The 12,305-nt window shown below is 45.9% G+C and overlaps 2 protein-coding genes across 2 annotated transcripts; both read right to left on the minus strand.

Annotated features, from left to right (window-relative positions):
* Nucleotides 1-393: 393 nt before the first annotated feature.
* LOC123453301 (growth-regulated alpha protein-like) lies at nt 394-1,871 on the minus strand. The gene is made up of 4 exons (XM_045130213.1): nt 1,778-1,871; nt 1,560-1,683; nt 1,385-1,468; nt 394-522 (listed from the first exon to the last, which is right to left on the minus strand). The coding sequence occupies exons 1-4, from the start codon at nt 1,869-1,871 to the stop codon at nt 507-509; spliced, it is 318 nt and encodes a 105-aa protein (XP_044986148.1). The 3' UTR covers nt 394-506.
* A 9,561-nt stretch (nt 1,872-11,432) lies between these two features.
* LOC123453305 (growth-regulated protein homolog gamma-like) lies at nt 11,433-11,934 on the minus strand. Its single transcript, XM_045130235.1, has 3 exons — nt 11,830-11,934; nt 11,612-11,735; nt 11,433-11,520 (listed from the first exon to the last, which is right to left on the minus strand). The coding sequence occupies exons 1-3, from the start codon at nt 11,918-11,920 to the stop codon at nt 11,433-11,435; spliced, it is 303 nt and encodes a 100-aa protein (XP_044986170.1). The 5' UTR covers nt 11,921-11,934.
* Nucleotides 11,935-12,305: the final 371 nt, after the last annotated feature.

The raw sequence follows: 12,305 nt of genomic DNA on the forward strand, positions 1-12,305 counted from the left end.
AAATGCTATGAAAAGACTGAAAATAAATAACCGCTGACATTCTTCTAAGCAATTACAATACATATGCACACAATGCCCCTTAAACTCTACAGAGATCTGACTACATTTTTTTCCATCTCCACTGCTTATCACTGGCATCTCTCACAGTGGACAGCATGGCACGATGGAGTGCCAACCTTCCCTCCAAGTAGTTTACGAATGAACACAGTTGAAATCTATCACCTTCCAACTAAATAATAGGAGTAAAATTACTTGATTTAACACTAAAAAAATAACCTTTTAAGATAAATAGTATCATGAACTAGCAGACACATTCATATCTTTAAATACCAGAATAAACAATATGCAAGCATTGAAAAATAAATAAATAAATACATATATAAATAAGGAGAACTCTCATAAGAAATGACACATCAGATGTCCGGTTGCTATTTGTTTCTCTTTCTGATTCCTTTCAGAATCTCCTTCCGGTTTAGCAACCAGCCACTTGTTTCCTTTTACTCTGGTCAGACATCCTTGCCTCTGTGAATAAGAAATGGTTGGTGTTAGCAGGTACTCAGAAGACTGCACAGCCCTCTTCTCCCCGCATTTATCCTCAGCATTCTAGGAGTTTCCCAATGCAGACACCCCTAGCCTTTCAGCTAACTATCATTTTTAAAGTGTGTGTGTGTGTGTGTGTGTGTGTGTGTGTGTGTGTGTAGACCACAGGACAACCTCTGGCTTCATGCCTCAGGAAATTTGTCCACCTTCTTTTGAAACAGAGTTTCTCACTGGGGCTCCCCAGTTAGGCTAGATGGCTGACATGTGAGCTGGGGGATCATCCTGTCTCCACCACCCCAGTCTATGATTATAGGCACATGCCACCATGCGTGGCGTTTTCCCATGGGTCTAGGGATCCTTCGGTTCTCATGTTTGCAAGTCAGCACTTGATGGACTGAGTTATCTCCCCTGTTATTAATCTTTCTCTTAACTAAGGGTGAGGTGGAGGCCAGAATGAACTCGGTGAAGTCTCACTTGCAAAGTGCCTTCTCTTCACCAGGAAGACCCAGAGCCAAGGGTGGCCCCAAACCAGGAGCGCCCAGACCCAGAAGGAATGGAGGCAGATACTGACGCTCAGTATACAAAAGGCTTTCCACACCACCGGCCAGTTCTACTTAGTCTCTGGGAACATGCATCACAGCATCCATCTGAGTAGGGGTGTGGGGGCGGGGATGGAGGACACTGAACATATCTTCCTCGCTCTCAGCAAATAAATGGTGTCAGGGCAAGGTTGCCCTGAAGCAGTAATCACCAGTCCTTCTGCTAAACCCCGGCTTCCCTGACAGAACCCATGCCAGTGCCTCTACCTGGGCCCAACATCTGGCAAACACGAGCCACAGCTCACCTGTTCAGTATCTTGTGGATGATCTTCTGGACCATGGGAGATTCCGGGTTGAGACAAATCTCTCGTCCATCCTTCAGCATGGCTCTGCGAGGGAGGAGGACAGGTGCGAATGAGGCAGGAGGTCAGGGTGGGCCAGTGCCCGGTCAGGGACCCTGGAGGTTGTGGCAGGACTTACATGACTTCAGGCTGGGTGCAGTGGGGTCCTGGGGCCAACACCTTCACACTCTGGATGCTCTTGGGGTGCACTCCTGGCACTGTTTGCAGACACTGGCAGCGCAGCTCCGAGGCCACAGGCGCACCTGCGGGAGGGGGTGAGACTGGTGAGCAGGGCTGTGGGCGGCCGGCCCCACCCGAGCCCGTGCCCCCGCCCCGGGGTCCAGGAGCGGGTGTCACCTGTCGCTTGCCGGCCTGAGGTCCCCAGGAGCAGCAGCAGCAGCAGCGCGGCCCCGAGGAGCGGGGCGCGGGGACTGGAGGTGGCGCGGGCCATGGGCTCAGAGGAGGGTGGGCGGATCCGGGTGCTCAGCGCTGGCGGGAGAGGCTGGGTGCTGTGCGGGCTGTGAGGCTCCCTGCGACCCGCGGCCGCTTTTATGCACCTTGGTGGGAGAGGCCTGACCCCGGCCCGGGGAATTCCCCAGAATTGGGGTTCCTACGTCAAGAAGGCTCACGCCCCGCCCCGGGCTGACCGTGTTGGGGACGTGCGGGCGCGGCCACCGCCCTTCTGCCTGACACTGGACTGGGGATTTTGCTTTTGGTCCTATTCCCCAAGAGGGCGTGGAAGGGACTCCTCACTGGAGGTGTCATCAGAGGACACTGGACAGCAGGGGAAACTTGGACAATGGGGCTGGAGGATAAGGTTGGGATTTATTTTCCTTCTTCCTGAAGGACTCAGGAATTCTTCGTCGGAGGAGGACGAGTTTGCACCTGCACAGATCTCCTGTGCCTTGTCCCGGAGCTTAACACACACAGATAAACCATTCCGTGCCGTCTTTCCGCCGCGCTCAAGAAAGGAGTTGAATTCCTGTTTCATTTCCTACAGCGTTGTAATCTTACAAAGCTGCCTTCCTCTAGAAATTCTAGAACTCCTCAGGCTAGAGGTTTTAGACCCAGGAGTCCCACACTGGGGTGAAAGAGGCCCAAAATTCATGCAGGAATAAGGACTTTGTGGCGTGCACTGGATCACAGTTATCTGTTTCTATGGAGACTAATCTCATTGCTGTTCCACCTTACATGAGCTTTTCTGGACCAGTTTCCATTTCTCCACTAGCTAACCAAATTTTGGTCATATTTTGCTTTTGCGATAAACAATTTAAGCTTTTAACTCCAGCCTTTGTCCTCGGATTGCAGTTGTTTCAAATGACTTGGGTGAGGCTGGGACCTGCATCAGATCCCAGACAGATCCTGTGCGAAGGCCCTAGGTGGGCAGAAAAGGGGAGAGAGGCTGGTCAGCTCTGCTCCACCTGCTCACCAGGACATGTCAGTCTGCTGCTCACGTCTGTCTCCTATCAAAACACACATAAGTGAAGTGTCTGCCTCAAACCCTGAAGGATAAAGAAATGTGTTAAAATTTGTCAAGCACCAGAGCATATTAAGTGCTAAAAACTATAAATAAATAAAATATAAATAATCATTCCCCTATATTGCCAAAGCCCAAACTCACCTGCCTATAAAATATGTATAAAAGAATAAGAATTATGCAAAAAATTCCTCCAATATGGAAACTCTATATTAATTTTTCATAAGAAGAAAGTTAAAGTCTCTTGTGTAGCATAATTGGCATGTGATTTTGAAATTCTAGTTTTGGTAATTAACAATACAAAATGGAAATAAATGGAGAAATAAACACTATTATACTTACTAGGAAAAAAAGTAAACAATTGGATTTTTGTCTCTACATTTTTTTTTCTGCAGTGATCTTTAGTATAGTCCAATAAAATACAATAGGAATTCAAGGGAAGTTATATTTTTAAAAGGTGCAGAAAATTATTATTAGCCTAAGGTTTATGGATTTTACAAAGTATGTGGTTATCTCATCCATGACTGAGGATTTGTGTCAACACAACTGCGATTTCATGTTTCTGGCATTTAAAGTTGGAAATACAGTGATATCTTGTAGTTTCTGGATATATCTAGGTCTTCAATCCAAAATGTTCTGAGGGCCAACATCACTCAGTAGGTCCATTTCGGCCTGGTTCAAGCTCTCTTCTCCCTACCTCTGCAAACAGAATCCAGGCTTTCCCTTGAAAACCAGAACTCTGCTCTTCCCTTCCTTGTCATTTCTCTTCCCCACACTGAGTGGTTCAGACAGGCTGATCCTATTCCCAGCTCCAGAGGAAAGCTGACGGCTCCAGGGACTACTGGCCAGTCCTTCCTGCCTGGGTCCAACTCCCAAGCACCTTGGTAATCTCAAGAGTGAGCAAATGACATAACCCTGTTCAAGTCAGAAAAATTCCCTGCAGTCCTTTTGGCCAGGAAATGGCTAGAAAAAAATAAGTCCTTACTTCCTGCTGGGTCTCAGCTAGTAGGACGGGAGCTGGGATCTCTGCCAGCACTCAGGGAGCGGCTGCAGAGCCAGGGCCAGCACAGGAAAATCAGCTGCACCTGATGTGAGAGGAGGATTTTCAAACTCCGGGACGTGTCTTCCTCACCCATTCACTGGGAGATAGACGATTATATTTTTATTAAGCCAATTTAACCTGGATTGGTGTTACAGGATTTGCTTATCTGATAGATCATTTCTCCACTTGTTTCACCGCTTCCACTATCATTCTCCCAGCATTTATAATGAAGTCAGGTGCCAGGATACAGAGGATTAAGCCAGACCCTATTATCCTTGAACTTTCACTGCAAATACAGATGTAATATGAGACAAAACAGTTAGAAAAGTCTGCTAAAGGCCATGAAAAATATATCAGAAGAAGGGCACCTGATGCTAAGGTCACAGTAGGTTTGTGCAAGCTGTAGGAGACATTTTCTTGGAGGAAGCAGGTTTAAAGAATGGCCAGTACTGGAATGGGAGTTCTAGGAAGGAAAATGCAAGGGGCTCACGCAGCTGGGACTCCCTGTGGGCAGGGCAGGGATCTGTGTGCTGGCAAGAGGATCCGACTTGTCAGTAAGTTTGGATATTACTTCCACAGAGAAGCCATTGGTTGCACTCCCAGGTGTTTCCATAGCCCTTGGACATAGGTCATGCTGAGAGAATTATCGAGTGTCTGCTATGAGGAGGTGGGAAGGCTGGGCAAACCTCAGTTTCAAATTGTATGCCAAAAATGAGGGTATGGTGGATATTCCCTTCAAAAGACATTTATTGGGCACATACAACATACACAGTATTGTGTTAAGTTTTCCAAAAAAGAAAGAAAGAAAGAAAGGAATATTGAAGAATATTTTTAAGAAAGAAAGTTTTTAAGATGTAACCTACATACTTTCATCTGTCAACATAGGTAGTCTTTGATTTACTTCTTGTAGTAAGGACATCTTAATGACTTGAACAATGTGTAATCATTTAGACTTATTTTAGTTAATATTAAGCACCATCTAGTATGTTAGATCAGGGCATTATCCCAAGATAGTTTACATTTTCAGTATTTTAAGCTTTTTAAGTTTCTGTGAAAGAAACATTAGGCAACTATATTGCAGTATGTTGATATAACATAACCTAAGAAATACAAAAATGCTAATACTTACAAAAATATATTAGAAATAAATGTACACAATTAGGAAATATCTCCATGCAACTATTTTTATCTTCCTTGGGTGGCTGTACTGGACATGAAAGCAGCATGATGACTCTGGTATTTTGAAAGCAAAATTTAGGAAGTTGAGGGATGACATATGAACCACAGCAAACATCACGCACAGGGTATGGACACATTGATTCCAGCTAGGAAAATTACACATCATCCGAAAAGTGATGATTAGGAAATGCTCTCTGTGATATTTCAACATGTTTGATTTGTTATACATTATTCATGGCCTGTGTCTTCTCTTTCAGGAAATGCTTCCTGGACACTAGAAAGATACGTGTGGTTGTATGACTGCTGGGCCAAGTGGCTATAACTGTTGGTTGGGCCTTGTTTGAGTTGCTGAATTCTTCTAAATGATCACTCAATTTTCTCTGCTTTGCCTAGTGAGTGCTGAATGGGCTAGGGAGAATCCTTAGCTATAGGAAGCCCATCATAGCACCACATTCTTGTAAGCCCACCATTTGGACTGAGGGAGGAGGATCAGAAGTTCAGAGATAGCCCAAGCTGCATAGTAAGACCTGTGTAAAGACCAACCAATAAGGGATAGAGAGATGGCTCAGTGATTACAAAAAGGGCTGACTTGCAAAGCCCCACGGCCCAAGTTCAATGCTTCATTACCCACATAAAGCCAGATGCAGAAAAAGCCACATGCATCTGAAGTTCGCGTAGTGGCAAGAGACTCTGGTGTGTTCATTACCCCTCTGCTTGTAAATAAATAAAAGGTTAAAAAAAAAAAAACTAAGAGAGAATCTTTATAGTGGTGCTGATGTCCCGGTGGCCCCTTTCCAGACTCTCTACCTTGCTTTCTGTGTTTCCAAATGTTATTCACACCACTGAGGATTGTTTTGTCTTTGCTGGAAGTGTCTCCTTCATGCTTTGAACCTGACTTCTTTGACTCTAGGATTACTTCTTATTAATGAGTTATTTGTCTGTGTACATATAGGTATGCATGCAACATCTGGTGTGGAGGTCAGAGGACAACTTCAAGATGTCTTTACTCCATCTTCTTTAAGCCCCAGCGAACCATCTGCCATGTGCTGGCTCATGGGCTTCAGATTCTCCTGGCTTGGCCTTCCATTGTCATAAACTCGCTGGGATCACACACACTGGTGCTACTTGGCATCAGGCATGATGTATGTGCTGGGGAATTCAACACAAGCTGGTGGGCTTGGCAAGCAGGCACCTTCAACCACTATGCATGCCATCTCATCAGCCCCAGATTACTTCTTTCCATAAGTTGTAACATGGAAATTATTCATGGCTACATTCACAATATTTTATAGTTATTAATTATTCATATATCTATTTGGAATTTTTGTCAGTTAGCTTTTATATGTTATAGCACTTAATTTTTTTAGTTTTAAGGTATCTAGGCTCACATATCTAAATTTTGTCTTTAAATAGCATTGATCAATGTAATTTACAATCTAATGATATTTGACCTTTTCATTTATTTGTGTGTATAATGTATGTACGTATATATGTTGGGGGGTGGGCATGTGGAAGTCAGGGGACAAGACCAAGGTGTCTGTCTTCTTTTTTTGGCATAAATTCTCTGCTGCTTTACTGCTAGGAAGGCCATTCTAATATGGTACATACACCAGGGTCTCCTGCAAGCACATAGAAACACCAGATGCCTGAACCACTCTTTGTGTCTGGCTCCACATAGGCACTGGGCAACTGAATCCAAGCCAGTAGGCCCTCAGAAGCAAGCATTCTCAAACACTGAGCCATTTCCCCAGCCCCTTTATTCATTTTTTAAAAAGTATTTTATTTTTCTTAATTTATTTGAGAGAGAGAAATAGGGAGGGAGGGAGGGAGAGAGAGGGAGAGAGAGAATGGGTAAGCCAAGGCTTTCAGCTGCTGCAAAAGAACTCCAGATGTGTCTGTCCCTGTGGTGGTTTGATTCAGATGACCACCATGAACTTAGGTATTCTGAATGCTAGTCTTCCCAGCTGATGGCAATTGGAAATTAAAGCCTCCTAGAGGCAGTATATTGTTGGGGGCAGGCTTATGGGTGTTATAGCCATGTCCCCTTCCCAGTGTTTGTCACACTCTCCTGTTCTTGCTATCTTATGTTGGCCAGGGGCTGATGTCCACCCTCTGCTCATGTTGCCATTTTTCCTGCCATCGTGGAGCTTCCCCTTGATTCTGTATGACAAAATAAACCTGTTTTCCCACAGTTGCTGTTGATCACATGATTTCTGCCAGCAATGCAAACCTGACTGCAATAGTAATGTTGGTACCAAGGAGTGGTGTCATTTGCTGCTAGACACCTGACTGTGTGGCTTTGGCCTTTTGGAAATGATTTTCAAGAGGAATGTGGATGAATTTGAAACCTTGGCCAAAGAGACACCTTGCTGTGCTGTAAATACAGCTTGATGGATTATTCTGGATAGAGTTGCAAGACATGAATGCAATAAGAGCTATGAACTGTGAGATTTGGCTTATGAGGGTGTGATGGTTTGAATAGATGGCCCCCAGTATATTCAGTTTTTTATTTGTTTGTAGTTTGCTTCTGCAGCCACCTGGCTGGAGGCAGTGTTGCTGGGTGGATCTTAAGGTGTCATGGTGGGTTTCAGATTTCAATCTAAAGATATACAAAGTGTGCCTAGCTGGAGTTCTTGAAATGTGTGGCTTTAGGCTTGTGCTTCTCTCTCTCAGCTTGGTCCTGTGAAGGCAAGCCAGCTTCTTCTGCCATTTATGGAACTTCCCCTGGATCTGTAGGCTTCAATAAATATCCTTTCCTCCATAACTGTCTGGTCTGAAAGTTCATCTCAGCAAACCTGAAGCTGTCTGCTAGAGAGGGTGAAAAGGAGCTTTGTCTGGTCTGGGATAGAAGCAGTTTATGTGAGAAGCTTGCTGTTATGCTTGTGTCCTGAGACTATCTACAAGGTTGCAGTGCATAGAAATGGACTGGTGTGTGTGGAGGGGTATGGCACAGAAAGAAATCTTTGGGACGAAACTGCTGTCTGTTCAGCTGCAATTATATGAGAGATTAAAACCATGGAGATTGGGCCAGCTGAACTGCACTGGGGCAAAAGGAGGAATGTAGACTCTTTTGAAGAGGCCTGAGTGCTCAAGGAGGGTCCTGTTCTTCAAAGTCTTCTTTATTCCCACCCCCCGCCCAGATTAACAAATTGGCACCCCACCTGGTATAAGAAATGCAGGAGAGAGAAGGTCATTGAATTTGCATGGTTTTGTGTTGTAGAAGCAGCCATGGGCAGTGTGAAGCAGGTTTGCTGGATGCCTGCATGGAGACTGGATGGAACCATGAGGATAAACTGTGGGTTGCAGTGGAGACCCAGTAGAGATGCCGGGACCATGAGATGGCTGCTGAGGAAAGCTGCCAGCCCCAGATGAAGTTTTCCAGGACTGTGAGTAGCCTAGCTGGAGGGGTGGAATTGGAACTCCAGAGACTTACTGCTGTTTACAATTGTCAGACTTGGAGATTTGTCACTTGCTAGAGTTGTTGGACTTGGAGCTACATAGTTTGATATTTGCCCTATTTTAAAGCTTGTATTTGTTGACTATGTCTTTGCTATGCCCAATGCCATCTTTTGCATTGTGAGTGTTTATTCTGTGCCATTATGGGTTTTGGGGGAAGTTTTTGGTAATATGGTTCAGTTAAAAGACCTTGGATTATGAGGGTGTTGAACATTATTAGGATTGATAAAAACTATGGGTACTTTTAAAATTGGACTGAATGCACTATAACATGTATGGATATCAGATTATAGGGGCCAGGGGTGAAATGTGGTGATTTGATTCAGGTGTCCCCCATAAACATAGGTATTCTGAATGCTACTCTTCCCAGATGATAGCAATTGGAAATTAAAGCCTCCTGGAGGCAGTGTATTTTGGGGGATGGGCTTATGGGAATTATAACCAGTTTCCTGTTTCCAGTGTTTGGCACACTCTCCTGTTCCGATTGTCCACCTGATGTTGGCCAAGGAGTGATGTCCACTCTCTGCTCATGTTGTCATTTTCCCTGCCTTCATGGAGCTTCCTCTCAAGTCTGTAAGCCAAAATACACCTTTTTGTCCCACAAGCTCCTCTTGGTCAGGTGATTTCTGCCAGCAATGTGAACTTGACTGCAACAGCCTACTTGTGCATCTGGCTTATGTGGGGTCTTGGGGAATCAAACCTGGGTCCTATGGCATTGCAGACAAACACTTAACCACAAAGCCATTGATCCATTCCCCTTTCTCCTTTTTTTTTTTTTTAATTTATTTATTTGAGAGCGACAGACACAGAGAGAAAGACAGATAGAGGGAGAGAGAGAGAATGGGCGCGCCAGGGCTTCCAGCCTCTGCAAACGAACTCCAGATGCGTGCGCCCCCTTGTGCATCTGGCTAACGTGGGATCTGGGGAACCGAGCCTCGAACCGGGGTCCTTAGGCTTCATAGGCAAGCGCTTAACAGCTAAGCCATCTCTCCAGCCCATATATTTTGAAGTATATATGTGTCTCTATAGCTCATTCTTAGTACATTTTTAATAGCATACCTTTTTAAGTTCATAGAAACAATATATTTTTCCATCTCTTGCTGTCAATTTCATTAAATGGGGAAGAATTGCATCATTATTTGAAAAGGCACTTCCACAAAGGCTTTTAAGAAAAGCTTTTATTAAAATGTTGATTTAACTTCAGAAATTTGTCAAGGATTTCCTTGGAGTCACGCATAGTTGCATCATGTCCATAGGCAGCTGTGGGAGGATTGTGGATTCACAGCCAATCTGGGCAGCAGAGCATGATCCCATCCCAAAGTAAGCAAAATGTCACGGAAGAACTACATTTGAATGAAACCCTGTCTTCACACCGAACAATGTTCTCTATCAAACAAGAGTGATCATGGTCCATGGGGGAGGGTAGCAAGTACTTTTAAAGAATATCAACTACTCTGCTTCCAGTGGGTAAAATGGAAGTGAACTGCCAGCCAGGGGCAGCACGCAGGTGAACATAACCCACAGAGGTTAAGAAGAATAAACAAGAGGTATGCATGTGGTTTTTTTTTTGTAAAATGTTTATTTCCACATAATTTGTAAAAAGTTAACAGTCATGGTAAATCTGTATCCCAAGACAAAGAGACACACTGCATAATGAACATAAAGGGCAGTATGCCCTACAAGCTAGACATAAAATGTCCAAGGGAAAATTCAACATACCCATGTTGATCATATAACATGAAAGACTTTCAATAAATAATCAGCATTCTTTTCAAAAAGCATAAAGATAGAGGTCCACACATTCCTTTATCCTTAGAGAGGAGATTCTAGCTGCTGGGACTCCCCATTCTGCACCCTTCTATCATAGCAGTTGATACTTGGTGGACTCCCAGCAAATATTAGTTTAATGAAACATTTTAAACCCATCATCTTCAAACGAAATCATCAAAACTGAGCTGCCTTTGGTGAGACACATTCACAACTTTAAATACTCATATAAAATAATAGAAACACAAACTTTGCAAAAATAAATAAATACATAGATACATAAATAAATAAGTAGACCTATAATAAGAAACAGTAAACCACAATTCGCCAACATTTCCAGAGCCAGCTGTCTTCTTTTCTGTGGCAGCAATGCCCCGGGACAGACTTCACACTGCTGTCTCTGTGGGTCAGTTGGTGGTGCTGTCCCTGTGATGGGAAAGGGGTCAGTGTGACAGGTATTGAGAAAAGCTGCCCAGCCCTCCACCCAGAGAAGCTCTGATTGAATCCAGTATGTTAGAACTTGGGCTCCTGAATATTTTTATTGAAGAAAACTTGTGGTGTGGATTCAAAAACACCCAGACAAGATGATTATCACTTCGGTCCACAATGTACATGTGACTGACCTCCCTTAAATCACACTAACAAGGCTATGAACTTGCTACTGTATCTCCCTACTTTTCTTAAGAGCAATTAAGTAACAGCCACAGAGGACCTGGCTTTGAACCCAGGAACATTTCAGTACAAAGAGCTCAACCCTCCACCACAATGACTCAGAGGGGCGCTTGACCCAGTCCAGTGATCCCACTCCCCAGATGTTTAATAAGGAGGAGCCTTTCCAGCATCGCTGGCCAGTTCTGCTTCATGTTTAGGAGCAAATATCTTCAGCACCCATCTGAGCAGGAGTTAGGGTGTGTGGGTGGAGGGCACTGGATACCCCTTTCTCAGCAAATTAATGATGTCAAATCAAGCTTGACCATGAAAATAATCTCCACTTCCAATTTTCTGAACCCCGGCTTCCCTGACAGAACCTTCAGGCATCCCATGCCAGTGCCTCTACCTGGGCCCAACATCTGGCAAACACGAGCCACAGCTCACCTGTTTAGTATCTTGTGGATGATCTTCTGGACCATGGGAGATTCCGGGTTGAGACAAATCTCTCGTCCATCCTTCAGCATGGCTCTGCGAGGGAGGAGGACAGGTGCGAATGAGGCAGGAGGTCAGGGTGGGCCAGTGCCCGGTCAGGGACCCTGGAGGTTGTGGCAGGACTTACATGACTTCAGGCTGGGTGCAGTGGGGTCCTGGGGCCAACACCTTCACACTCTGGATGCTCTTGGGGTGCACTCCTGGCACTGTTTGCAGACACTGGCAGCGCAGCTCCGAAGCCACAGGCGCACCTGCGGGAGGGGGTGAGACTGGTGAGCAGGGCTGTGGGCGGCCGGCCCCACCCGAGCCCGTGCCCCCGCCCCGGGGTCCAGGAGCGGGTGTCACCTGTCGCTTGCCGGCCTGAGGTCCCCAGGAGCAGCAGCAGCAGCGCGGCCCCGAGGAGCGGGGCGCGGGGACTGGAGGTGGCGCGGGCCATGGGCTCAGAGGAGGGTGGGCGGATCCGGGTGCTCAGCGCTGGCGGGAGAGGCTGGGGTGCTGTGCGGGCTGTGAGGCTCCCTGCGACCCGCGGCCGCTTTTATGCTCCGTGGCGGGAAAGGCTGGAGCTCAGCCCGGGGAATTTCCCGGAGATCTGGGTGTTTCCCCGCGTCAGGAAGGAGCACGCCCCGCCCCGGGGCTGCGTGCCCTGGGGACAGACTGGTGCCATCCGCGCCCTCCTGCGCGAGTCCACGAAAGTGAGACTCAGGGTTGTTCCATACCTGTTAGGTGAGCGAGTGAAAAGCGATGGGCCCGGCTGGAGTGACAGCTGTTAGGCCGCCCAGGGACCTCCCAGGGGCCGCAGCTCCTCCAGTGAGTTTTGGAGG

The sequence above is a fragment of the Jaculus jaculus genome, chromosome 11 (genome assembly GCF_020740685.1).
Source record: "Jaculus jaculus isolate mJacJac1 chromosome 11, mJacJac1.mat.Y.cur, whole genome shotgun sequence".
In the NCBI taxonomy this organism is placed as follows: domain Eukaryota; kingdom Metazoa; phylum Chordata; class Mammalia; order Rodentia; family Dipodidae; genus Jaculus; species Jaculus jaculus.

Excerpts from the sequence above, each read along its gene's own strand:
- LOC123453301 (XM_045130213.1), bottom strand. The coding sequence starts at position 1,871 with ATGGCCCGCGCCACCTCCAGTCCCCGCGCCCCGCTCCTCGGGGCCGCG. Across the intron at positions 1,684-1,777 it reads CTCAGGCCGGCAAGCGACAG|GTGCGCCTGTGGCCTCGGAG; the intron begins GTGACACCCGCT and ends CCCCTCCCGCAG. Across the intron at positions 1,469-1,559 it reads TGCACCCAGCCTGAAGTCAT|AGCCATGCTGAAGGATGGAC; the intron begins GTAAGTCCTGCC and ends CCTCCCTCGCAG.
- LOC123453305 (XM_045130235.1), bottom strand. The coding sequence starts at position 11,920 with ATGGCCCGCGCCACCTCCAGTCCCCGCGCCCCGCTCCTCGGGGCCGCG. Across the intron at positions 11,736-11,829 it reads CTCAGGCCGGCAAGCGACAG|GTGCGCCTGTGGCTTCGGAG; the intron begins GTGACACCCGCT and ends CCCCTCCCGCAG. Across the intron at positions 11,521-11,611 it reads TGCACCCAGCCTGAAGTCAT|AGCCATGCTGAAGGATGGAC; the intron begins GTAAGTCCTGCC and ends CCTCCCTCGCAG.